Genomic DNA, 27,013 nt, shown 5'->3' with positions numbered 1-27,013 from the left:
CCTTGGAAATAAGGTGCTCATTGGCTTCCCAGGGTGCTGGAGACACTGAGAGTCTGGAGGAGAGGAGCGTTAATTTTTGAGTCATTCATTTTTACATGTCCACCAAGCAAAGAATGTCCTGTAGCCCTTTGTTACTTAATGTTATGTAATGCTTTTTAATGAGGCAGGCCTGGCCTTTGCTTTCCCAGTGGTGAATGAGACAGTTGGCAGGTGATGCACAGGCTTTGTCACCCTGAGAGGGATGTTCTTAAGTTAATAAACAGGGGTTAAGGTTGAGCTTGAACTTGGATTTTGTGAAGCTTTCCTTTGGAAGAGCTTTGCAGCCCTGCAGCTGAGCAGTTCTGTGCAGAAAGAATAGTGCTGGGAGGGCTGTGGGGAGCACAGCCAAGTTTCTGGGGGTTCATTCCTCTTCCCAGGCTGGGGGCTGCAGAGTCTTGCTAAGAGGGGCTGCCTGGGTGTGGGTGGCTGAATGATTGGCTCAAAAAGGTCAGTGGAAATCTAATTTAAACCTGAACAGAGCCGTGTTTGTGCTACAAAAGCTCCATTCTTGCAGGTTCTGTCCTTGCTCAATGTTTTCAGGTAAAAAAATCTCACTGCTTTTGAGGTAGCACCAAGGTACAAACAACAAAGCAAGAAACCCTTTCTCTTATCCTTTTTTTAGCAGGGGCTGTTGGCAGTGATGAAGTTTATACTCTCTGCCTGGTTTCCCCGGTTTGATGCGGGGAGGATGGTGCTTTCCAGCACCTTCTGTGCTGTGTGTGTGGGCGAGGGGCAGGCTGAGGCTCTCCTGGAATCCCCCCACCCCCAGCTCTGCTGATTCCTCTCATCCCAAAGGCGATGAAGTCTGGCTTTGGTGTTGCCAAGTACAGGGAATATTAAGGAAGGACTCAGGCGCTGGGAGCAGAGGTAGGGTCCCTGTGCTGGAAGGGGCTGCTGGGAGCTGAGGGGCAGCAGTCAGCTGTGGGGGTGCGGGGTCAGTGTGCTGTGGGATGAGGAGCTGTTGGTGCTCACAGGTACAGGCTGGTCTCTGCCTTGAGCCTCGGGAATTCCTGCTCAAACTTGCTGGAGCTCATTGCTCTGGGGCTTCGGTGGCTGGGGAAGGAATAGGAAGTGCTCGGAGCTTTGACATTTCCTCCAGGGTGACTCCCAGCTGGTTTTAAACCCACGCTGTTTTCAGAGGGGAGTCTGCCCCATCACAATATATCACTGAGAGGTTATTAGAGCCCCCAGCAGATTCACTTCAGCTTGAAGTGCCATGGTAAGTGTCTTGGAAAGGAATTAGAGAGGAATTCCAGCAGAGCAAACTGTCAGAGCTCTCCATCTCACCCAACAGTGGGAGATGTTGCCAAGGAGCAGCTCTCCACTGCTCAGTCCCTCTCCTGCCTCCCAGACCTGCTCAGAGCTGACAGAGCTGAGCAAGGTGCTCCTGGGCTTACTGGGGCTGCAGGACAGTGAAAGGGAAGCTCATCTAACACAGCCCATGCTCAGTTTAGGACGTTGTAGAACAACCCCTGTGAGTGAGTCGGTGTGTAGCACATCTTTGCTGTGTAACCTTTCCCTGGGTAACTGTTGTGGCGTTTTCCGGAGCAGCAGTGGGCGGACCCCTGGTGTTGGAGCAGACTCCGGTTTGGGGTGGTTTTGGCAGGGCACCTTTGGGTCTGTGTGCATTGGGGGTGATGGAGCAGCCCCTCTGCTCAGGCTCAGATCAGCAGCGACAGGGCATCACAAGACTGCTCTGGGGTGAGACAAACCTGGCTCTGCAGGATTCTGGCTTCAGAGTCCAACAGCAGCTCTGCTCCTCTGATCCATGTGGAAAATACCCATGACATCCCAGACCCCGAGTGCTGCCATGCTTCAGGTGTGCTGACCTCAGAGCAGGTTTCTTTTTCCTCCTCACCATTCCCTCTCGTTTTTATTGTGCTGCCATCTCTGACTGCTTGGACTCCTACCTTGCTGGGATGTTTTCTTACAAGAGCCACGAATTCTGTGGGGACCTGGGTTGCCTGCAGAGCAGGAGCATCTTCTGCACTGAAGAGCTGGGCATAGCTGGATGGAGAGGTTAGGGTTAGCTGGTTAGGAGAGGTGGGCACCTTTAGGAATGCTGGTGGTGCAGTCAGAGGTGGGGAGGACAAGGTGTGCAAACGCCCTGGGTGGCACCCATGGTTCCCAGCAAGTCCTCTTCAGTGTCTCTCTGAGGATATATAATCACAGACCTGGAAATGAGACTCAGACTGATCCTGTGCCCAGCGCAGAGGATGCACTGCAGCAGCCTTGGCTGGGTGACAGCAGATACCCGAGGTGTGAGAAAGCACGAGCAGGGACAGTTCCCGTTGCTGGTTGTGGTCCTGGCAGGGGACTTGCAGAGCCTGAAATCTGACTTCTCCTGGGAGAAGAGTGTAACGTTCAGTGCTTTGCTCCTATTTTTGTTCAGAGCCAGAAATCAAAGTCCAGAGCGGTGCTTTTCCAGCCAGAATCATTGAAAGGCACTTGCTGTTGTTTTAGGGCCAATATTTAACTTGTGCCTTCCATGAGGAATGCCTGTTAGACTCCAAATATTTGCCTTAAGGAAGAAGTTTGAGGGAAGAACGTCCAGTGCTGGCGGGGAAGCAGGAGGGATTCAGGAAATGAGTTTAAAGCTGTGCATGTCCAGGTCTGTATGGAACAGCCTGTGTTCCCTCTGGCATGGCCCTGGCAGGTACAAGGCAGCGCTGGCTGAGCCGCGGTGCGGGAATGGCTGGGAGGAAATGTTTGTGTGCTCCAGCGCTGGAGCACAGGGCGTATCTGCTCCCACAGCCCCAGTCCTGCACTGCCAAGGGGATTTAAAGGCATAGGCTTGGAGCTGCTCTGCAGCTAGGGCTGGTGTGGGCAGCCAGGCTGAACTTCCCGATAAAAGCAGCTTATCAGAAAAGAAATGCTCTGCTGCTTTTGCTTTTGCTGTGGTCTGTGGTGGCAAGAGTTCATTAGCTGTGAAATCCTCTGCGGTGGATCTTGCTAATGGCAGGATTTCCCATTCCCTGGGCTGGCTTGATGAGGTGCTCATGGCTTCTCCTCACCTTTCAGTGTGATCCTTCTCACAGTGTGCTCCAAACAACCGGGTAAAGCCTGTCAGGGTTTTAGCTGCTGCTGGTTCAGTGCTGAGCTTGTCCCACGTTTTTGGGAGAGCAGCTGAACAGGGCTGTGTGCTGGTGTGTGTCACAATTCAGGTCAGGTTATGGTGGCAACTCAGGCTGCATGGGCTGCTTGTGGTGTGTGTGGACACAGCAGTGGAGAGGAGCCTGATCCTCTTCCCAGCCCCTCTCTGAGGACAGAGCAGGTTAGGAATTTTGGGTCTGGCTGGGAAGCTTGGGCTTCCTTAGCTCCATGGTAACCCTCTGCCCTGACTTGCCATGGTCTGTGCTGTTGATTGGATGCTTTTGGCCGTGCTTGGCTGTTTTATGCCTGGATACAGAGAGAACATGTTTCCTCTTGAAGCAAAACCAAAGGCACGCAGCTGTTTGCACGGGGAAGGCTTTGCCTGGGCTCCTGTGGGCAGAGCTCAGCACAGCTCTGAAAGGTTGAGAACTTGCTTGTGCCAGTGTAGCAAAGGGCCTGCAGGCAGTCCTTGGGCCCAGCCTGAAGCTGTGCCAAGGAGAGCCAAGCCCAGCCAGGGCATGGCACTGGCTCTTAGTGACAGCTTTGGTGCTGGAGAAGCAGAGAGGAGTGAGAGCCCCATCCAGCTTGGAGGATAGTGGGATGCTGGGCAGCTGTGGGAAGTCTTGGTCCCTTTCCATAATGAGAGTTGATGGGTTTAGGCCCACAAATTGGCTGCCTAATGAATGAGGGAGCCAGGGGAGCTGTATCTTGTCTGCAGGGGTTGAAAGAGGTGATGTGAAGTAGAAACATGAGTAATTAACTCAAAAAGAAGGAAAGGTTGGGGTTTTGGATGGAAGTGTGTGCTAGAGAAGGGTGAACGTGTGTTGGCTGGGGTTTCTGGGACAAACCATAGAAGTGAGAGCCCAGAAATGAGGGAGAAAGGACAGTCTGTTCGTGCAAATAATGTTCCAGGTATTAATAGCAGCAAGATGAAATGGGTCCTCCTGGGGGTGTATCCTGCATGTTCCTTCATTGGAACGATCCCTCTGATTTTATAAATTAAGCTTTTTGAGTAGGGTTGAAAGAAGCAGGTAAGGGGAAGGGAGGAGCCAGCGAGGTTGCACTCACTGGGTGTACCTGTTTGAGAGTGTCTTTTGGATGAACCCCTTGAAAGTTTTCTTTCCTAGTGCACAGCACCACCTCTTCAGCTGTAGCCAGTCCTGTGCTCTGCCTGTTTCAGTCCTGGCCTTCTCATCCCCTGGAAAATACACACAGGTGGGGGATGAGGGAAGATGAGAAAAAAACCTTTGGAATGTGCCTTTCTGATGTGGAGGTTGGTGCAAACCAGAGCAAGTCCTTAATCCACAAAGCTATCCCAGTGCTTAATAAAGGGTTCTGGGGTTGATCCTCTGTGTGAGGGATGGAGGAGTAGAACGATCCTGAACAGCTTGTGGTGTGACTGGGAATGGGATGTAGGTTTCTGGTCCCTCTGTTTTAAAGCTTTTCCCTCCCTGCAAGCAGCAGACTGGGGTGCTTGCCTAGGCTTTAGGAATTTGTCCCAGTTAGTCTCCGGCTAGTTGGGAATCGCTGTTCTCTATCCTCCTTTTTTTCCCTGAGATCACAGATGCTTCCATGCCCATCTGTGAAATAAGCAGGTCGCTTCCATACCTTTGAGAGGTTGCAAGGAAAACTGTAATGGATTGAGCTGCTGATGGTCCTGTAATAGAGGGGGTGGGAAGAGGAACGCCTCGTGGATCACTCGCTGCTTCCCTGAAGATGCTGCTGGCTCTTGCACAGAAGCTGATGGATGTTGTCACGCCACAGAGCATCCCTCTGCCCCAGTTACTCCGCAGGAAAGATTAATTGCATGGTGTTCTCTTTCCTCCTCATGGTCTGGGCTGTGGGTCCTGCCTGTGGCCCTGGAATGCTGTCCCTGTTGGGTGACTGTCTCTGCTGGGGTGGAGAGCTGGGAGCCAGGGGAGCAGCAAATCAGCTCCTGTGTGGCTCTGCAGCAGGAAAGTGGTTCTGGCATCCCAGCACATGGAGTTTGACATCTCTTTGGGGAGAGGTTTCCCAGTGAGCCCCCCCTGGATGCTTACCCTTCCCTCCCCCTCTTGTTCCCCCCCAGATTCGTAAGGTTTGTCAACCATTTGAGGGGAAGTGTGTGGGGATTGGAGCAGCCTGGGGAAGAAAGCAGAGGGGGAAATGTGGGACAGCTCAGCTTGGCAGAGCTGCAGCTCTGCCACCCAGAAATGGAAACAGCCCTTGTCACCAGTGGGAATGACATCCCTTCCGCCCACCCTGCTCTGGGACTTTCCAGGACAAAGGGCCTGCTCTGGAGCAAAGGGACTGGGCTGGGACAGGGCTGAGCTGATGTTGTTCCCCCTTTCTGTGTGACCTTAGGAGAGGTGGGGAAGTTGTGATTAACTGTGGTTTGGTGATTGAAGAGAGAACTGCATCCAGGCACCCCCTTTTTCCCCTGCCTTGCCTCACAAAAGGCCACCCCAGATCTGCCAGTGCAGCTGCTTCCTAACCTGGTTCTGTCAAGAGGATATGGGTTAAGGGAAAAAAAAAATCCTACAATTAAAAGTGTTTCTGCCAACCCAGATCCTGCTGACAGAAAAGGGGTTGGTAGCGCTACACACATGACAGGAGGCCAAGCAGATCTGTGCAGAGTGACAGTCCCCAGATGGCTGAGGAGCAGGGAACCCTGCTGGCACACACAGCTCTCGCCATTGCAGTGCTCAGGCCTTTGGCAGCCGGGCTGGAATTGTTCTTAATCTGCTGAGTTAGAGTCTTTGTGGATCTGTTTCCCCCTTTAAACTGTGGCTGGTGTGTACATGGCTCATTAAAAACTCCTTCTGGAAATCCTTTCCCGAGTACTCAACTCACCCCTTGCCCTCATTCCCTGTGGGATGAGTAGCTATCCCACATCTTGGAGGTGGGAGATGAAACTGGTTTTCGTTCCTCCAGTGCTGCATGGTGTCTCTGCCTCTTCCTCCCCTGGTCCCAGGCAGGGCTGGGAAGGAGCCCTGTTGCTTGCTGCTGCCCATTGGAAGTGGTCACGGAATTCCTGAGTCATTTAGGCTGGAAAAGACCCCTGAGATCGAGTCCAACCTGTGACCAATCCCCACCTTGTCACCCAGCCCAGAGCACTTAGTGCCAAGTACAGTCTTTCCTTAAACACCTTCAGAGGTGTTCAGAGTCCACCACCTCCCTGGGCAGCCCCTTGCAGTGTTTAACAATCCTTTTTAAGAAGAAAATCCTGGTGATATCCAGCCTTTGTGTTGATGAAGGTGACAAGGGAAAAGCTATCTGATTTCTCAAAGCCACCCAGGTGGGCTTTGGCTCTCCTGTCAGGAGCTGGTTGCTTTGCCAGAATTGCCTGCCCCTCACAGGCAATTCTGGACTGATGGATGGCATCTTCTCCTGGCTGAGCTTTTGAATACCCTGCAAGTGCTCCCAGTGCTCTGTCACTCTGCACTGGGTTTTCTGGGTGGTACAGAACAGCTCACCCTCCCTCTCCGGTTGTTGGATTGTCACTCTCCCACACCTCTAGGGTGACAGCCCTGGAGTGGCACAGCTGGCTGGTGTCTCTGTATCCCCTGGCAGGAGGGCAACTCTTGAGAGGTGGTGGCTGCCTGGGGTGGCACTGATGAGGAGGAGCCAGGAGGAGGAGAAGGAGGAGGGAAGTGCTGGCTGCAGGCATTTGCTCCGTCCACCTCCTGGAAATGTGAACCAGGAAACAACTCTGAAACCAATCTGGCAATTGCCAGGTCAGGTCTCTGACCCACTCCTGGGGCTGTGCTGGGTTACTGCCCTGTGCCAGGTTACTGCCCTGTGCCAGGTGACTGCCTTGCCTGGAGAAAACGCCTGTGGTCAGGGCCACCATCCCTGCAGGTGACCTGAGAGGGTACAGCAGACTTTGGGGACTGGGCTTTTCTGCCTCTTCTGCCACCACTTTCTGTGTGACATGTGGCAGTGTTGTGCCTCAGTTCCCTCTTCTGTAATGACACTTCCTTGGTGACCTACTCTGAGCCAGCTGCTGCAAGGAGCGATGGAAGAGCTAGGGGGGCATCGGTCTCAAAGCCCCTGGCGCTGTGACGAGGGACATCAGGAAGATAAGATGGCTAATGCTGCTGCTTGGATTGTTTCCCAGCTTGCTGGGAGGGAAGGGGGTGTGTGTCCAGCCCCGGGAGCCATATGGTGTGGATGCCAGCACAGGAGAGTGGATGGGGTCTCTTCTGGGGTGTCCCACCTGGTCTGTCATGTACAGAATTTGAAATGGCAGCATCTGCACCTGGTATCATCTGATCTCCCTGGTGACCTGGACTCTCCTAGAACAGAGGGGGCTTTCTCATGCATGGCTGCTTGGAAAGCTGTGGTTCAGATAAGACAAGGCAGTCTGCTGTGGCCATGCAGCAGCTTGGGCAGCGGGGATGTCCTGCCCTCCAGAGATGGTGGTTTCCAGAAGAGTGAATGTCACCTGTGTTCCTGGCACAGAAATTGTCAGGCTGGTGCAATGTGCTGATGGTATCCCTCAGATTCTTTCTCTCTCCTCCTGGGTTGGGATTCCCCTGCTCCCTGTGCCTTGCACAGGAGGGGCTGTGCAGGATCTGCTTGTTCTCTTGTGCCTTGTACATGAGGAGGCCATGCAGACAGTGGAGGGAGTGGTTTTGCTCATTCTATGGCTGCTTAGAGGCTGTAGGGAAGGGAAAAGGAACCACTTCCAGTTCTCTGCTAAATTTTGATCTGCTCTGTGGAAGTTGGGAGGGACCTGGGATACCCTGGGCTGTTCAGTGATGTTGAGCCATTTGTGCTGTGGGGAGGCTCATGTTGTGAGTGTCTGGGGGTAGCAGTCTGTTCCCAGTCTCCTGCTCCTGAGGTTATTTAGGAGCTGTTCCAAAGGCTGTGGGGAGGAACAGGTCCTGAGCATGTCACTGTGGTGTCCCACTCCGTGAGGAGCAGAGTGCCAGGCTCTCCTGTGCTGGTTTTCATTCAAGTTCCTCTGTGGGGAGGAAATCTCTTTCAGGTGGATGAAAGGTTTTCAGACCCAGCTTGGGCCTGGAGGAGGAAAGGAAGGGAAGGGAGACATGCTCATCCCAGAATTTGCTTTTGTTATGCAAAAGGTATTGGGAAAGTCCCCTTATGCTTTGGAGAACAAAAGTTCATCCCCTTGCCCTGGCTTCAGCTGATCTTCCCAGCGCTGGAAGGAGTGCATATGGGATTTGAAGCTGTGGGATCTCTGAGGACATCCTTGAATGGGATGAATTGTTCTTCCTCTGCTCTTGCACATCTCCCACCAGTTGACAGCAGTCCCTGTGAGACAGCGCTTGGATGGCCCTGTCATCCTGTGTCCTCCCTGCTGCTGCTCCTGGCCCGTGGGATGCTGGTGCGGTTTGTGCTCTGGAAGCAGGGCTGTCCCTCAAGGAGCTCTCCCACGGCGTGTGGGGGGACATCTCACCCCATCCTGTGCTCAGACCCTCTGACTCACACACACCAAAACGCCTCTGCCTGGGCTTCCTCTGGAGCCTCATCCTGCTGTGCCGAGGATGGATCATCCCGTGGGCAGCGTCCCCCTCCAGGGATGCCCACGACACCAGCACAGAGACTCCCACAGGAGAGGGGGTGGATGGGAAGCAGGGCTGGCAGGGGGAGAGCAGTGTTCCCCCAGGGACCCCCAAGGGACAGAGCAGGCCATAACTCAGGGGGTTGGGGGCTGCAAGGGGTTCCCTTCATCGCTGTCTGAGAGCTGCTCTCAGCTTTCCCATGCGTGGGAATTGATAAAGGAGTTGATAAAGCTGTGTCAGCAGGGAGCTGTTGAGTCATGCACTGGCTGCACTGGTAGCTGAGGGTCCAGGGCTGCCTGCCATGGGTGGGGGCTCACTCTGTAGCTTGTGGCAAGGGGTGACAACGGCACTGCAGCCCCTCCTGGGCTGGGCTGTGAGAATGGCTGCTGTCATGTCCTGCCTCAGTTTCTGTCCTCAGGGGCCTGTGACTGCATAAAGGAGGAAGCTTTTGCTCCAGAGCTTTCTCAGTGGGCTGTAGTGGAGAGTGTGGACCCTGCTCTCCCTTCAGTGGAGTGGAGAGAAGTGATGGCAGCATGCACAATGTTGTGTGTTTGATGAGGCTTTGTGATGGACTGGCCTTCTGGTGATGTTTGGGCTGTCCTAGGGCAGGGAGAGCTGGGTGCCTTCCCATCTCCCTGCTTTGGTGGGAGGAACTGATTTCATGGACTGGGATTCAGAGCTCTCCAGGAATTTGCTGTTTCAACCATCTGACTTGGCACTAATGTTTAAATACCTGTGTGTGCTCTCATGCATTACTGAAAATTCAAGGGAGGGAGGGAAAACCCTGAAGTTTAACAGCAAGCAGTGCAGAGCGGCCTGGATGCCAGGCTGGGAAATAAGCCCATCCCAGTGTGTTGGGAAGCAGAAGGTCACTTTCCAACACAGCTACCCCCCTGCTCTGGTGAGGTGTGTCAGCAATGCCAGCTCTGTGCTGTTCTCCATGGGTCTCTGTGCCCACGGGCTCAGGATCAGCTGTTGGATGGGCACACTGTGGCCTCATAGCTGTTGCAGTGTTCCTCTCCCTGCTTTGCTGGGCTATTGGCATGTTCCTCTGATGTTTCCTCCTGCTGTTGCCTGTGTTTGTACCTGCTGTTCCTCTGGGCTTGCTGTCAAATCCTCTTGCAGCAGGTTGACCCTAAGCCTTGCCCTTCAGCTGGGCATGTCCTGCAGCCCATGCCCAGAGCTCTCCAGAGGCAGAGCAGTTCTCAGCTGCATGGCCACAGCTGCAAAGGAAAGATGTAGCACGTCTCTGGCTGCAGTGGAGGTGGGGAGAAAGCTGTTCTCCCTGGGAAACTGGTGGCAGCTCTCCTTCCACATCCATTCCTGTGCGTGCTGCCGGAAGTGCATTAAGCTCCGTTATCAAGGGAAAGGCAAACAGTGCTTCATCTTGTTTTTATGGAAAGTGCTGCCTTTTGAGGGTGTGGGAGTATTCAGGGACAGGGCTGGGGAAGTAGTGTGCTGGAAGAGATGGTCTTAACCTTGTTTCAGGCTACAGCAGTGCAGGAGGAGGTGTTCCAGCCTCAGATGGAAATGAAAACTGTTGTTCCCAGCTGCTGGGTGAAAATTATCTATTTGTCAAGAAGCCTGTTTATCCCCACTGCCTGGTGACTGTGAAGCAGGCTGTGAGCTCTGGGGACGAGAGGAGGTGGAAGGGGAACTTGCCTGCTCAGAAACCTGCCATGTGAGCACAGAGCTTTCCTGCCTGGTTCTTGTGGCCCAAGGCTGGTGATGTGGGTTACAGTGGTGATGAATTCGTGTTTGTGGCATATGTAGGATCATCCATTTTGCAGAAAGCCTTTGGAGGGGAGTCTTACAGCTGCCACCTGAACCTGAAGTTCAGTCTGCTCTCAAAAATTCTGTGGAGCTGAGGATGGAGAAGGCTCAGCAATGCCTGTTCCAGACGTGCTCATGCAGCTCCCATTCCTCATCAGCCAGCTGCCCTTTGGCTGGATCCCCGTGGTCCTGCAGGACAGGCAGGCACTTGAAGCACACCTGGATCTGTCCTTGTTGGACCTCCCAGGAAGTAAAAAGGTGCCTGAGCTGTCAAGGTTTTGTTTTTTTCCCACAGCATCCGGTGGCAGAGGTTGAGGTACGGGATAGGGCTGCCTGCCCTGAAGGTGCTGTAGTCTGTGCTCAGCAGCTGTGTGAGCAGCAGCTCTCCTTGGGCTTCTCTGTTTCCCAGGGCACAGGTGTGACTTAGTGATTTGGGATACAGATAGTGCTTTGGACACCTGCTTGCAGGCAAAGCCTGTTTTGGGGAGAGTTACCAGGCGTGAAAGCAAAGCTCATATTTTGCAGGAGGTGAGCGCTGGGCACCTGCCCTTTCCCAGTGTGGCAGTCAGATCTGCCTGGGTTGTTCTGCTCTGAAACGTCTTAGGTTTGGTGTTCGTTGTGCAGGTTAGTCTTGGGCTTTATGCTGTGGGCTTGAGTTGGTTAAAAGCAATGTTGGATCTTGACTGGAAACCTTTGCAGGTTCCTTCCCAAGATGAGCATGCCTGTGATAATGAAATCCGTGCAAGAACTGGGCAGAATGGGACTGGTTGGAAAATGTGAATGTAAATGTATGGAGGGGGAAGCGGGAAAAGCAAAAGGCATGGGACTGGTAAACAGCTTTTTGCTGGCCAACTACTGTGGACTTCTGCAAGGCAGCTGGTTCCTCTGCAGCTCAGTTTTCCAGCAGCAGCGTGGATTTAATTAGTATCCGGTGTCTGCCTGGGGCTTGCTGTGTTGGGGATGTATTGTCTCATTTAAATGGAAAACCCCATGGCAGAGCCGCCAAACCCAGCGCATGTGAGGGGCTGAGGGACAGGACCACTGGTTTGAGTCAGTGGCTGTGTGAGAAACGCCTGACTGGATCCAGCTCCTGCCGTGGAGAGCAGGGGCTTGAGAGGCAGCGTCACATCTTGGCCGGGGCGGCTGCGCGTGTCCCGCGGAAACGCCGGAGCAGATGGGAAGGGACAAAGCACCGGGAACTGGACTCTGCTGTCCTTTTAAGGTCTCCCAGCCAGAGACTCGGCTTTGTCCATAATGAACTTCCTTTCTTCCAGTGCTGCTAACTCTGCCTTAGTAAAACTGAAACCACTTTGACATCCTAATGGGCTTTTTCTGCATTGAACTGGTGAGACAGATTCTGCAGAATTGCTGCATGGGCAGAAGGCAAACCTGTGCCTTTGTTGTTCAGAGGGAGGTTTCCTGCTCTGGTTATCTGTCTGCTGCCTGTGCCCTTCCTCTTACGGTAAGAGCAAAGCAAGTTGCAGTTCCCCTGGGAACTGGGGCAGGGACACCAGAGTGACACTGGCATGAGCAGTGGGGCAGTGGGCTGGAGCAGAAGTTGGATCATTTGCTCATCTTGGCATCTTCCAGCTCCATGCCATAACTTTTCCTGCCCCAGCAGCCCCAAGGATGGCTGTTGCGCATCATGGAGAAGGGGTTCTGGAGTGGAAAGTGCTGGTAACATCCCAGAGGCATCATGGCAGGGCTGGGTGGGAGGGTGGGAATCAGGCACCAATTGCTCTGACTCTCTCCTGCAACCAGAGGTTTTGCATTCCCACCACCCCACAGTGCTTTGGTGTGTTGCTGCTGTTTCCACGCAGTGGATCTGGCATGGGCAATGGCTGCCCTTGGGCATTGTTGGGCACAATCACATCAGAAAAAGTGTGAGTCAAAAGGCAGAGCCCCTTTGTGGGGTCCATAAGGTCAACCAAAAAGCTGCTTCCTTTCAAGTCATTTCTTGAAGAGCTTCACTGTGTTTTCTGGTTATGAATTCTGCAGCTGGAAGTTTAAATTTGTGCCTGATGAGCCCAAAAAGGTGAATCAACTCTCTTGGGCACACTTTGTTCATGGATGGGTTTGTCTGACTTGGGCTGGGTTTGTTATTTCCAGACTAGTTTTCAGATCTGGTCTTATTTTAGCATGTGTGTATTTACTGTTATTATTTTTCCTAGAGAAGTATTTTCAGCTTTTTGCTTGGTTGCTGTGCTGCTGCTGAAATTTCCATCGTGGTATTTCCAGCTCCTTGGTGGAGCACCGTTAATATTTTCCATCCAGGTGTAGCTGCTTTGGATGGGGATCCAAGGAAAAGAGTGAAATTCTGCACCGGGCTGGGAGTGAAACTGGCAGCTCACTGGCAGCAGGAGTGGAGATGCTTCATGGGGCTTTTTTTTTTTTGTAGCTGCTAAGAGATTTAGAAGTGTCCTTACTCTGTGGGCTGGTTTGAAAAGCAGGAGGATCTGGGTTGTTCTGAATTTGGATGTTTAGCATCCGAGTTCTGAATTTGGACTGTCCAAAGCACATTGATTTCATTTCTGCTCATATGGACAGGGAGGAAATGTGCATCAAACAGTCTCACTCCTGTTGGTTGAAGAGGGGCCTGGTTCCTCCTTAGATATTTTTGGGTGCAAAATTATTCCTGCTGACCTGCTGCTGGAAAGCTGACACTGTGCACACCCGTCCTGCTGCAGGGCAGGGATTGGCTTCATCCACCCTGAGCTGTGGTGTGAGCAGTGAGACTTTGGGGTGAAGTTCTCCAGCTGCAGCTCCAGGGGCATTCTGGCATGTGGCTTGTACAGCCCTTCCGTGCTCATCTCGAGAGGAGGAAATTTCTTGGTTTGAGATCTCCCCAGCGACGGGAATTCACACCAGCTCTTGAGCTGTGCCTGGTGGTTCTCTTGAAAACTGAAAACTGCTACTGGTGGTTTGCCCCCATTTTTTACTTCTTATTTAATTTCATTATGTTTAGAGAACAGTTTCGGTTTTGCTTCCACTCCTTTTAGGAGCCCTTGCATGGGAGGATGCTGTACCCACTCCGGATCCATGGGCACACCCAGCTCATGGGCAGCAGGAGTTTGGAGTGGTTGGGGACCAATATGACTGATGCTGGAGTTTGAGGAACGACTGAGATTTTGCTTTTCAGGCAGCCTGATGGTTTTGAATGTCACCTGGTGTCCTTTAGAGATCTCTGTGAAACCATGAGCAAATCATTATCGGCTGTGTGTTGTGAGAATGTTTGTAGGTGAGACTCCAAGGTGGAAAGCAGGACTCTCCCTTCAGCAGAAGCATTTCCCTGCTGCCTTGTTGAAACTCTGCTCTTCTTGTTGTTACAGAGGGAATGGTATGGCACAAACATTAAAAAAATATTGAAAATTCATAGGAATCCATTAAAAAGCCATATTTGGGTTCAGAGGCTGGGAGAAAATAACTTTGAAACAATTTGGAGCTTGATTTGTTGTACGTTTAAGAGCTGACCAGAGTTCACAGTGTCATAAAAGTCTCCTGGGGAAGGGAATAGCCAGTAACAAGAGAACATTTCTAATTTAGAGAAAAGTTTAATAGACATGAGAGCTGGAAGCGGAAGGCAGAAAGAAAAATCCATCTTCTTCACAGCACAGCTTAACTCTGGGGAAAAAACCAAATGCTTTATTATTTTTAATGATTTTTTAAATGAAATTTTTTTTAATCCTGGTGGTTTTGTGACTTGGATGGTTTTTTTTGGATGTGGCTGAGAGCCATGGATGGATACCTGGGTGAAACCCTGAGGTGTTGGTACTGACTGATGGCCTGTGCTGGGAGCAGGGAGCACCTGCACATGTAACTCCTTTAGTGTCTGACAGGCTTGGCACGTTCCTGCCTTGGTTGCTGAAGTCATTTCTGTTTGTTCTGTATTACCAGCGTGGCTGGAGGTGATGGTGTGTCTGGTTGTTTGCTCTGAGAGTGGATTTATGTTTTTAATTCCAGTGCTGGGAGCGCTGTTGGCTGTGTCCATCCCCAGGGCCGGGCAGGGAGGGCCAGAGCCCAGCTGTGGGGCACTGGCCAGGCTGGAGGTGCCAGGAGTGCCCTGTGCCCACTGCTCTGAGAGCTGGATGGGATCCTCTCCCCTCACAGAGACACCATGCTCTCAGTAAAGAGCTGGGAAGCCAGGAAGAGAGAGGAGCTTTGGAACAAGGGTGCTGGGATCATGTTGGATTAAAAGCTTTGCTGCCACAGTTCAGGGTTTTTGTGGGTTGGTTGTTTCTGGTTTTTTTTTTCCCCTGAACACTAGAAGAAATTCTGTTAGAAACATTAGCCTTGGCTTTATTCTTGTCTTCTTTTCAAGAAAGAACCTGGATGGAAAAAAACTGTGTTTTGGACAAACTGCCCATGCAGATTTCTTAATTGTAAATATTGGGGGCCCAAACCCCGCTGGTCTTTTTTGCCGAGGAGGGAGAGCAGCCAGCACTGTCAGTGCTTGAGACACTCGTGGTGCAGTGGCCATGGCGACAGAGCTGTGTCTGCCATGTCATCGATGACTCAGCCTGGTGGCACTGCAAGGATGAGCCCAGGTTCGTGTTTGGGGACTGAGGGATGCAGCGGATTCAGGAAGCAGTCAGGAAGGTGGGCTTTGGGCTGCTCTGTGGAACCAGCAGGGTATGAGGAGCCAAAGAGTAGATTTGTGACCATTGGGTATTCCCTGGTGTTGGCTACTGACCAGCTGTGTGTGGGCAGCAGCAGCACAGGTGGGGTGGGTGGGTTTCATGGGATGGTGTTCTTGTCTGGTGGGGCAACTCCTTCAGTTTTGGGTTCTTGTCTCTGCAAATGCCTTGGAGCAGGCAGGGGGGCTTGCTGAGCTCTCAGCACTGTTCCAAAGCTGAAAAAGAGCCAAACATCTCTCCAGGGACCTCAAATGGATGAGGCTGATGCAGGGAAGTTATCCCAGTGTAACAGCAGGATCTGAAGGGCCAGGGACTCAGTACACGCCCAAATCACCAGGGAGGGGGTGGCAGAGCCAAGAGCTCTTAAATCCCTGAGGCTGAGCTGTGAGGCTCCCCTGGCTCTCGGAACGCGCTGCACGTTCCGCCCGGGTTCCCCAGTGGCTCTGCATCAGCAGTTAAGTAACAAACTATTTAACAAGAGCTTCCTGTTGTGCTGACACCAACACCAACGTACAAAGGAGCCAGCGGAGTAAACAGAGCTGTGCTGGCTCCCGCCTCGCTGGAGGCTGGGAAAAGTGCTGGAGATGGGGACAGTCTGGGTACCATTGCTGCTGAACCCGACTTGCTGGGCCGGGGATGATGTTCTTGTGGCTGCACTTGGCAGAAACTGCTGGGAAAGCAGCTGCTTCCAGGATTGCCTGGTTTTTAAGGGAATTTCTGAGATGGATAAAAGCCACTTCACCTCTTGCCCTGCTGCTCCAACTCCTCCACAGACAAGGTCCCTGGAGCAGTGCAGCCCGTCTTCTGTCCTGACAGGGTGGGCACAGCTCTCCTGTGCCATGGCCGGCAAGATGCTCACATCCAGAACTCCCTTCTCCACCAGGTTCCTGGAGTTCCTCAGTCAGAGCACTGAAACTCTTGTTTTCTTGAGGGATCCAGAGGAAATGGGGCCAGAACAAGCCAATCTGCCTTTGCCATAAGGAATGTTCTGCTGCCCTCGTAGGTTTGCTTGAATCTCGTGTGACTGGAGCTGTCAGTGGTGTAAGTGCAAGGTGCAGTGAGCTCTGGGTGCTGCACAGCCCCACTGCCTCTGCAGCCCACAGAGGAAACTTCTCTGTGTTCCCTGTGGGGTCAGGATGAGTTTTCTCCAAACAGCACATCCCATGGACCTGTGTCCCAGCCTGTTCAGCTGCTGTGCCTGGCTTGGAGGAGAGGTGCATGTCCAAGGGTGGAGGAAGCTCAGGAGATCTCTCTGGAGCCTGTTGGATGGACACTTGGTGGATAGTTGGCTGGATGGTGATACTAAGAGCATTGTGGTTGATGGCTCGGTGTTCATGTGGGGACCAGGGACAAGTGGTGTCCTCAGGGGTCAGTACTGGGACCAGTACTGTTTTACATCTCTGCTGGTGACATGGGCAGTGGGCAAACTCCAGCGGGTTTGCTGGTGACACAGAGCTGTGTGGTGGGGTCACACACTGGAGGGAGGGGATGGGGCATCCACAGGGACCTGGACAGGAGAGGTGGGATTGTGCCAAACTCATGAAGTTCATCGAGGCCAACTGCAAGGTCCTGCGCATGAGTTGGGGCAATCCCGTGCACAAACACAGGCAGGATAGAGAATGGGTGGAGATCAGCCCTGGGGAGAAGGTTTTGGGAGCTTTGATGGATGAGAAGTTTGACGTGACCCAACCAACCCCTGCGCTGGCAGCCGGCTTGGCTGTACCCATTGCAGGACTCCCGTGGGAAGCTTGGTGAGGCTTTCCATGCCTCCCTGTTTTGTGTGGTGGCAAAGCTTTCCCTGCTCTGTCACGAGCACGGTTGGCTGTGGCTCTGCAGGCTCAAACATGTGTTTAACAACAAACCCTAGCAGACATCATTTGGTACCGTCTGCAGCTCTCTCTAAAGATGTTTTAAGACTTTGCTTTGTTTTAAGACTTTTGATCTCCCTGTAAGCTCAGCCTCTTCAACTTTTAGAATTTATTGGGATTTGGTTTCAGCTGTGTAAGGCCACTGGTTGCTTTTTGGTCTGGATTTTTGTGTTGGGAGCCAGCTGATGGGTCATCCTTTGGGACATCGGGGTATTTGTGATTATTTTTAGCCTTTAATTGGCAGTGATCTGTACTTGGAGCTGCAGAGTGTCAAGGGCTTTTCTCTTTGTGCTCTCAAGAAGCTTTCCTTTCTCTTTCATCTGGATGCAGCTGTGTTTCCCTTCAGCTCACAGAGCACAGAGTACATGGGGAAACCAGCTCCAAGGAGCATCCCAAAGCTGGTGGGGATCAGGGAGCAGCACCTGGGGATGCCAGCCACTCCAGGACACCTGCACCCTATTCCGAGCAGCGCCACAGACCTGCTCCCTGACCTTCACCAGCCACTTCCCTGCTCCAGGCCGCTATTTTTTCCTCTTCTTCCCCTCTTTTGTGTTGCCCCGTTTAGCTGTAACCTCCTTTGGGCAGGAACACGGTGTGTGTGTTCATATAAAGGGCTGAGAACAATGTGCCCCAGATGGTTTGTACAAGTGCCTCCTCGGCAGCCACGGGGTTTCATTCTACAGGAAAGAAATTCTTAAAAATACAACTCCTCAGCATCTTATACTTGCAAATGTGGGCAGGAACTTCCCGAGCCTTGATATTTTGGTCCAAGTCACAGAGACAAGGGGTAGCACTAGAATTGCAGTGCTTTTCTTCTTCTTTTAAGGGAAAAACAACTCTCTCCAACCCCAATTCCCCTTTTCTCACCCTTATGTCTGCAGGGAAAAGCTTGTAAATGTGACTGGAGCAGCCCTGACCTGCTTAAAACCAGATGGCAAAGAAAAGGGACCCAGTATTTCAACAAAAGCGCCATGAACTCCCTCTTTGGGTATCTGAGGGTGTGTGGGCTTGCCCCCTTTATATGGCACTTTCAGTGTTTCTGAGGTTCTGTTTTGGGGGTGCTGAGGCACTTGCCTGCAGTTTGTTTCCCCTCCAGGATCCCTGGCTCGGAGCACTGCCACTGCAAACACCACAGGGCAGTGCTTATTTGCTTTAAGACCACAGCTTGCTTTGGAATTTCTTCTGCCCAGCTTCAGGCCAATTCATTTCTTTTTCCTTATTCATCCCCCTCCCTCCAAAAGAGAGAAACAAGTTTTCTTAGTTTCATCTTGCATCAGATTTGGTCCCAGGCCAACAAATGCAGCCTAGAAGGTGCTTTCCTGAGGCTGCTTGCCTCACTGGGACCTTTTGGGTGAGGATTCCTGTGCAAAATGGAATGATGTGACATCAGTTTTATCCAGGGAATCTTCCCCCATGGTGCTGCTGCCTGGGGGAGGATGGGTCAGGTCTGGGTCCCTGTTCCCCATCCAAAGGCTGCTGTGTTTTAACAAACGCAGGTTTTGTTTGCTCCAGAGCAGTGGGAGTCCCAGGATTTTACCAAAAGTTTCTGTTTCTAATTAGGTTGTTCTCAATTTTAAAGGCCAGTGATCCCTTTATGACACAGTGTGGAAAACCTGAGCAGTCACTGACACTGCACAGAGGTGGGTCCCGCTTTTGTCCTGAGGTCCAGGGAGCCACTGTGTCTCCTTGGCACTCCTGGGATGAGAAAATAAATCCCTCCCAGCCCTTGGCTCATGCCCAGGGGAGGCTGGTGGGCAGAGTGTGAGGGAGCATCCCTTGCCCTGGCCTGACTCACATGGATGCGGTTGGGTGACTTCCTGCTGCTCTGACCGCCCGGCTTTGGGAAAGGGGGAATTGCAGCATGGCAGCCCCAGCACGGGGGCTGGGCTGTGGCCTCACTGGGTGTGAATCTGGCTCAGGTGCCTGAAATTGGGGTTTGGAGCTGGGCCCCTCCAGGAGAGCTGCTCCCGAGGCTCTGCAGGCAGGACCAGAGTCGTGCTGTGCTGCTCCCTGTGTTTGTCTGGGCTGGGAGAAGGCAGCCCAGTCTCCCCGTGCTCACAGGAAATGGGATTTAATTTTTCCCTTCTGTCTCACTTCATTGTCTGAAATTCCCTTGCAGAGGCTGGCCCATGACTCTTCAAAGAAAATAATCCCAGGCGCTGGGGCTGGAGCTCCCTTGGCTCTGGCTGTCGGCCGCCTGACTCTGTGCAAACAGTCTGGGCCTGGAATCCCCTGGGACTGAGCATAAAGGTCTGATTCAGAACGAAAACGGGTTATGGAGCAGCAGGACCTGTGCATCACCGGCTGCTCCCCTTCCCCGGTGTGTGGCTGGAGCCATGTCCAGGGAAAGCGAGTCTTGGAACGCCAGGCAAGAGCCGCCTGCTCTGGGAGCTGGGAGGCCGCGGAGGAATGGTTCCCAGTGTCCTGTGGAGGTGGGAGAAACATGAGGAGGTCGGGAGGGCAGCACCATGTGCTGAACCCTGAGCGGAAATCATTGGGGGAGCAAAGAATGAGCAGGATGTCACGTGTGGGCTGTGCGCGCTCGGGGCTGGGCAGAACAAAGCGCAGGGAAGCCCTGCTCCTGCCGCTCCCACCCCGCTTCCTGCTGGCACGGACCGGCTGCAGGGGGAAGGGAGCATCAGGGCAGAAGCCAGCCTGTGGCCACCCACCTTTGGGACAGCTGGAAGGCTCTGTGTGCCTCAGTTTCCCTCAGCTGAGGTGTGCTGGGTGCAGCAGGGTGGTTCCTGGGTGTTGGTGTGCTGGGGTGGCTTTGGAGGGCCAGGCTGCTGTGCTCTAGGGATGCTCCAGAGGTGTTGGAGGGAGGCTGGAGCCTGTGGGGTCAGGAGGGGGCTCCCATCCCACATGAAAGCCCTACTCCCCTGTGCTTGAACAGGCAGGTCCCACAGGTGGGACCCCAGCACTGAGCACCTTTGGAGCAGCTCTGGTCCCTGCTGGAGAACAGTGGCAGTGTGCCAGGATGCTGTGGAGAGTGAGGGTTCAATGTCAGGAGAGTGCTGGGAACAGGACAGCCCCAGGGAGCAGTTCCCCTGCCCCTGGACCTTTACATGCCAGTTCTTCCCCCTGCTGAGCTCTGGCTTTGGTGTCTTTTCCCCTGTGTTGCTGTTAGAGCTCCCATGTTTCCCTCCATGCATGCTTGAGCACAAGCAGCTTTTTTTTGTTACTAATAGCTATTGAGAGCCAATAAAAAGTTTTATGGGGTTTGGCCAAGTGTCAGACCTTGCAGTGTGTTCATTTCCTGGAGCCAAGCGCTGGAGAGGGGGGGTTTGCTTGGATAACCCTCAGGGTGAATGGGAGCCTGCGGCACTGGGGGTTCTTGGGGGCTTTTGGTGATGTCACAGGGGCCCAGGGAGGAGCAGAAAAAGGGGGAGACTGGGGAGGATGAGGAAGGGTGGGAGGCTGGCAAGGGTCAAGCTGGGAGCAAAACCAGAGTGGGGGGAAGTAGAGGTGTGTGTGTCTCTCATGTGCCCTCCCAGTTTGCACCCAGCTTCTGCTTGACTCCCTCTGTTCCAGTTTAGCTTCTTGACTGTCCTTCCTGCCTCCCCCACGGGCATCCCTGTGAGGAGGGACCCAGCCTGAGCTTCCCCCAGTGCATGGGGCCTCCTGCTCTGATGGAGTGCTGGAGGGATGGAGAGTGCAGCTCCTGCTTGGGAACCTGGTTCCTTGAGCATGGAGCTGGTCAATGGCTCTTTTCATCTCAGCCTTGTCTCCTGAAGGACGCAAGGGGCTGGTTTGGCCTCAGTGTTGGGCTGTTGTACCCACGTGAGCACAGGCGGCTGCACAGGGATGTATGTGTAGCTGGTGTCATGGAATCATGGAATAGTTTGGGATGGAAGGAGCTTTAAAGGTCACCTTATCCAACTCCTGCCATGAGCAGGGCTCTGCAGACAGGAAGGAGCTCCCTGGTTCAGGGAGCTGAGCTGAGTCTTGCCTGTTTGTGGGAGCAGAGGGGAACCTGAATTACCCCAGCAGCAGCACGGGCCTTCCCAGCAGCCGCACTGGGAGGCACAGGGAGCACACAAGGCAGGTGACGTGCTGCACCCCTGAGCAAACAAGCTCCCATGGCCCTCAGTTGCTCTGGCAAGTGTCACAGCACTGGCCCAGGCTGCAGCCAAGGGGCCTCGCTCCCAGCTTTGCAATTAACGTCCAGGTTGGTTGATAAGAGCAGAGGAAGAGGCAGTGGGGTGTTAGTAAGGTCCTATTTGCCAGTGGCTATTTTCTCCTAGCCCAGGTGGGCTGTGGTGGGAGCCTGAGTGTGGCCATTCCACAGAAACCGTGTCCTGGGCAGTGGCACAAGATCCTGGTCCCCCACAGCAGAGGCTGGTGCTGGAGTGGGAAGTGCTTTAACTCCTCTGGCCCCTGCCCCTGGATCCTCCCAGCAGGGGAACATCATTTTCATTTTGTGGGAAGCCCCACACCTGGCATGGTGTGCCCATAACATGGGGTTTACATGTGTCCTCTGCTCTTGGGGGCTCTCAGAGTCCCTGGCTGCTGCCTCTGAATGACTTCAGAGGCTGCCAGCAGCGCTTCCCTGTGGAGACAGTTCTGTCCCCATGTCACTCTCAGCTGGCTCTGACATGGAGACACTAACCACCATTTCACCTCTGGCCAACCAAGCTTTTTAAAAGTTTGTTCATTTATTTAAACCAACATCTCAGACATGGGGCACTTAGTGATGATCCTGATACTTACCTCAGGTTCTCCCACCTCTCAAGTGCAGCACTGTAACCGTTGTGGGAATTATCTGTGGTGCAGGGAAGGTGCTGGAGGGGCTCTGCAGAGCTGGGGGCAAGAGTCTGGAGCCCACAACCCTCTGTTGTCCTCTGCCTCCTCGTGCTGATCTTCTCCCTCTCCTTTTCCACAGCTGGGAGACCGAGGAGCTGCGCTGGGAGGACCCTGTCCGCAGGATGTTCTCTCCACCAAAGAGCTCCCTGTGACCGGCGATGATGACAGTCCCGGCGGGACCTTGGGAAGCACTAACATTTCAGTAGCCTGGCACCCGTGGACGGCCTCGTACCCCTCCTTCTCCAGACCCCGCCCTCCCACCGCACACCGGGATGGTGTATTAACCAAGAGGAACCCTGCTTCTTTCCTCCTCACCCTTCCATTTTCGGCAGCTCTGGGATTTGTATGGCAGCAGCGTAACCGTGGAGAGGCCGGGGTATCACAAACTTATGGATTTTGATAAGAGAGGAGGGAAAGGGGAGCTGGAGGAAGGTAAAAGGATGTCCAAGACAGGTGGAGGAAGGAGTAGTCATGGAGGCCGGGGTGCTGGAACCAACTCGGGAGTCTTAATGGTGGGTCCCAACTTCCGTGTCGGCAAGAAGATTGGATGCGGCAATTTCGGGGAGCTCCGTCTAGGTGAGAAGGGTTGTCTTTGTCCTCACTGTACCCACTCGTGCCAGGATTGCCCTGGCATCCTCCTCCTGCAGTGAGAGGAGCTGGCACAATGCCGTGGCCATGGGCACTGGGGGTGCTGACCAGCCACGCAGTGTTGAAGCATTACCTCTTGCAGGCAGCCCTTGTTCCTTCACAGAGGTTCCACTTTCTTAATCCTTTCACACAGTGCTTGATCTCCCAAGGCCCATCCCAGCCTGAAGGACTGATTGCAGAGGTGTTTCCCATCTCCTCCCTGTGCCTGTCGCTCTCTGGGTCTGTTAGGGAGAATGTAACTCTTCAGTTCTGTCTGTTGCAAGTGCTGGTGGCCCATGCAGATCTGGGTGTCCCCCAAATCCAGGAACACTCAGTGAGGAATGATTCAGGAGATGCCATTGTGTGCTCAGTGAATCTCACCCCACTTGTACCTGGGGTGCTGCCGCCCTGCTGTGCCACAGGAGAGGACATGGAGCATGGGGGCCTGAGGGGTGTTAACTCTGCTGGGACAAACATCTGGGGAGGAGAGTCGCATGCTTTATCCCGGGTAATTCTTCAGTTGTTGAAACTGGTTGGTTGAGAGACTCCCAAAATTTTATGCAGGGCAGAGAAAGGGAGGAATAAAACCCAAGCACCTTCCATGGTCACTTTCCATTTTGAACCAAGTTTATCAGGAAACTCCTCAACCAAACTCCTGTTTTGAGGGTAGGGAGGTTGCTCCTCTCCCACGACTGGGAATGTCCCAGGAGACTTTCAGCAAGCTGTTAACCCCTTGCTTGGCATCGGACAGCTGGGAGTGCTCTGGCAGTGCCAGGCACCTCTGTGCCAGCAGCAGTCTGGATGTCTCCAGGAATGCGCATTGGCTGGGTGGGTGGAGTCCCTGCTAGCTGTAGCTTTGTCCTTGGCTCTGCTTTGGGAAGGGGCTTGTGCTCTGGGAGAGGGAAGAGAGGCAGTCCCCAGAGCCTGGGACAGCCACAGGCCTTGTTGCTCTGTGATATTTTAAGCAGCGCCTTCTCAAGCCGAGCTCTGCACTAAACCTGCCCTGACTGTGGGCCCGCGGAGGAGCTGTGGCAGCCCTGGCTCGGGTGGGGTCAGTTCCCCACCTCCCTGTGTGGGGAGTTAATGTCAGCTCTTCCCGGCGTGACAGACTGGCTGGTGCCAGGCTCATCAGCCTGTCCCTGCACTTCCCGGCGGGATTGCCGTGTAATTGCAGAGCTGGGGAAATGCTCTGGTTAAAATCCAGCCAAGCAGTTCCTGCGTTCAGCAGCGGAGGGTCTGTCCCTCCTGGTGTCCTGAAGAGCTCTGAGCCTTCCTCCAGACCCAGGGCTTGTGGAAGGAGAGGCATTTGGGGATTTTGCTGCACCAGCTGCACCTTTCAGTTCCTGGGTGGATCTGGACGCTCCTGCTGCCGATGCCTCCCTGCATGGCCAGTGGACAGAGAGCCCTGAGCTGTGCAGAGTCCTGCTGTGTCCTTGCACCTCCTTTTCCCTGCTTGCCAGTGAGCATCCTGCAGTGGATCCATGTTTGTGGTGAGCTGGATCCCAGGATCCTGCTCTAGGCAGGGGGCTGGGGCCGTGTTGCTTTGCCATGCTCAGCGTGACACCCCCCTGCCTTGGCCTCCCCCTCATTTTCCGGGGGCAGCACTGAGGGGACATGAGTCTCACACGGATCTGAGGAATGTCTGTCAAACTGACAGTCAGGCTGCTCTGAGCAGAGCTGCTGCAGGGACCTGGGAGCAGTTGGGCTTGGTTTGCTCATGGCTGGAGGGACAGGCAGTGAGCTCTCGCTCCGGGGCTCCGCAGTGGTCGATTCTCACTGTGGGAGTTTGTCCTTGCCACCAGCAAGAGAAGCTTCCAGTCCCTTCACGTGGCTTTTTTGCTCTGTCACACCCTGCAGTGTCTGCCCATAACATGGTACAGGCCTGAGCACAAGATCTCATCACAGCAGTGGAAGCCACAGCTATGTGGCTTCTCTCCTAAAATCACATCTCTCTTCCTTAGGTGTGCCTTTGAACTGCATCAGGGCTCAGGAATGCTTTAAGGATTTAGGGATTCCTCCAACAGCAGATGAATGGCAAGGGACCAGAGGGCTCCTGCTGTGAAGCGGTGGCATGAGCAGGGATGCTCCCCAGCTCTTGCTAGGCGCTCAGCTTTCCCCTGGGAATAGAGGATTCAGTCCTCAAGGCTTTAGAGGCCAAACTGTAGCTCAGTGTTTAAAAGCTCCCAGATCATCTTTGGCCTTTTTGCTTTCATAACAAAGACCAGGAGATCTTGCAAAAACATGCCTGGAGGTGACTCCTCCAGCTCCCAATGATGGGGATGGAGGAAGGGGAGACTGTCTTCCACAAAAAAGTACCACTTTGTCCTATTTCTCCACCACACTGAGAGGCACGTGGTGATCTGTCCTTAAGGTGCCTCAGCTTAGCTGCCCCAGGTAGAGACAAGTGTCCACCCATGTAGGAGGTGTCCAAAATCAGAAATGATCTGTTTAAAGATTAAATATAAAAGAAAAATTGGCATAAGGCATTTGTGGGAGGCCAGAAGGGGAATGACGCGGGCAGGAGTTGTGGCTGCCAGGGCTGTGCTTTTGGATGCTGCCTCTCCATATTCCTGCTGGCCTTGGCATCCTGGGCAATGCAGGGATGTGGTACCAGTCCCAGTCTAGCAGTGCTGTCAGCCAGTTTCTCACTGGACCAGTGTGACTGGAGAGCTGGGCTGGGAGTTGGAGCAGGGATCTGCCCCAGCCCTGTGGCACAGAGGGGCCACAGAGGAGAGGTTTAGGTTGTGCAGGTCCTGTTACCTTTTTGTGTCCTGGTGCTTCGTGCCAAGTGCTCATCTCTCCAGCTGTGGTCCAGCAGCATCCCTGGGCACTGCACACTGCCTGCAAGCCCCCCAAGCTCCCCCTGCTCATCTGCTGCCCACAGCCAGCCCCACTCTGTGCCAGGGTGGGACACTGCCCTCTGAAACACAAGGCAGCAGGAAGCTGGTGGCAGCAGGGTGACTGGAGTGTGGCTGGTGGTTCATGTGCCCGGGCACTGGGCACAGCCAAGCTGCAGCCCTGCCAGCTCCCTGCCAGCTCCCTGTGCCCCGGGAGTGAGGCCAGCACGCTCCCAGAGAAGGGTTTGTTGGAGCAGGTGCCCCGTAGCAGCTCCTCAGGAGTGCTTGGGATGGGCTGGGATATGGGGAGAGGAGAAAAGCCCAGACACTGAGCAGGAAGGTCAAAGCTGAGCCCAAAGCTCCTGGGTGTTGTGCAGCCTTTCCCTGGTGCAGGGCTGCCTCAGAGCCAGGAGCTGCCCTTAGCCCTGCCGTGCTCCCTGAGGGCCCCTTCCTGAGCCTGGCCCAAGGCTAGTGCTCAGCCTCAGCCTAGAGCAGGGTGCAGGGAAGGATGGGGGACCTGGCAGTGGCTGCTGCTTCTGTTCTTCCTGCAATAAACTTCTGCTAATGTACTTTTTGCAGCTTTTCAGTGCCTAGCCCTGTCATGCATGCTGGAGGAAAGGGGTGGGCACTGAAAAGCTGCCCCTTGGAGCTGCAGCAACTGTTTTCCTTGAAAATTAAAAGTTGGAAATCAATTGTTTTTTAAAGTAAACTCGGGATTTTGGAGGGAAGAGCACAGGGGGTGGGTCTGTGTGCAGTGTGTGAGCCAGGAGCAGATCACTACTACAGCTGGGCCAGGGCCACGTCCCAGCTGAAGGGGACATTCCCAAGCTCTCCTGGGCTGTTGCTCTCAGGCCTGTCCTGCAGCTTCCCAGGAACGCACCAGGAGTTACTTGGGGACCACAAAAGATACCTTCTGAAAATGTGTCTGAGGTCAGTGCACTGCGTGTGACACCCTTCTGCCTTGGGCTCTGCAGAGACCTCTCTCTGGGCACCTGCACTGTGGCCAAGGGCTCAGCCACCTCCCGAAGGTCAGAGCCACAGACCCACCACATGGTGGAGGTGGCACATGGGTGTCTTTGGAGGCTTTGGGAGAGAGAAACCCACACAGTTCCTGCTGCTCCTGCCTCCCTTGCTGAAGGCTCAGCCTTGTTTCTCCTCTGGTTGTTTAGAGCCTCCTCTAGAGGAAGGTCAAGTTCTAAAATAACTTTTTTCTTCCAAAGGTGTTAAACCCCAGTGCTCCATGGAGCTGTCATTTCTTGGCCTGATGCATCCGGTGTCAGTGGAGCTGCAGAGCTGGCAGTGCTGGGCCTGGCTGCCTTATCCCGTGTTCCTCCACTGCACTGCCAGGGACTTGGAAGCCAAATTCCCATGCCAGTGCCCAGGTGGCTCAGGGGACCTTGTGGCTCTGCACAGCTCTAGCTGTCCTCCCTGACAGGAGGGGGCAGGCGGGGGTGGGTCGGGCTCTGCTCCCAAGGAACAGGGACAGGGCAAGAGGAAATGGCCTCAAGCTGTGCCAAGGGAGGTTTAGATTAGATATTGGGAAAATTTCTCTGTGCTGCTGGTGCTGCACAAAAGCTCCCGGTATAGGCACTGGGGTGCTGCTGTGCCAAAGGCAAGGGGCAGCACCTGGCACAGGGGACACTTCAGTGCTCACTTTTCCTCTCACAGCAAGGACACTGAGGGGCTGGAGTGTATCCAGAGAAGGGAACAGAACTGGGGAAGGGGCTGGAGCACCAGGAGTGGCTGAGGGACCTGGGAAAGGAGCTCAGGCTGGAGGAGGCTCAGGGGGACCTTGTGGCTCTGCACAGCTCTAGCTGTCCTCCCTGACA

The 27,013-nt window shown here is 53.9% G+C and overlaps 1 protein-coding gene across 3 annotated transcripts in view; it reads left to right on the top strand.

The window, feature by feature from the left end:
* CSNK1G2 (casein kinase 1 gamma 2) overlaps window positions 1–27,013 on the top strand; it is a 42,223-nt gene that overhangs the window by 4,549 nt on the left and 10,661 nt on the right. For 2 of the 3 annotated variants that reach the window (XM_085040755.1, XM_085040758.1), the window contains exon 2: window positions 21,800–22,296. In XM_085040755.1, the coding sequence (XP_084896881.1) occupies window positions 22,110–22,296 (187 nt within the window). In that variant the 5' untranslated portion in view covers window positions 21,800–22,109. Of the gene's footprint in view, window positions 1–16,204; window positions 16,327–21,799; window positions 22,297–27,013 lie in introns of all 3 variants that reach the window. The other variant, XM_085040757.1, reaches the window with a different exon arrangement.

Source organism: Lichenostomus cassidix, chromosome 28 (genome assembly GCF_008360975.1).
Source record: "Lichenostomus cassidix isolate B80296 chromosome 28, HeHo_3.0, whole genome shotgun sequence".
In the NCBI taxonomy this organism is placed as follows: domain Eukaryota; kingdom Metazoa; phylum Chordata; class Aves; order Passeriformes; family Meliphagidae; genus Lichenostomus; species Lichenostomus cassidix.
Note: the sequence above shows the minus strand (reverse complement) of the source record. Positions and strands in the feature narration are given on the sequence as shown.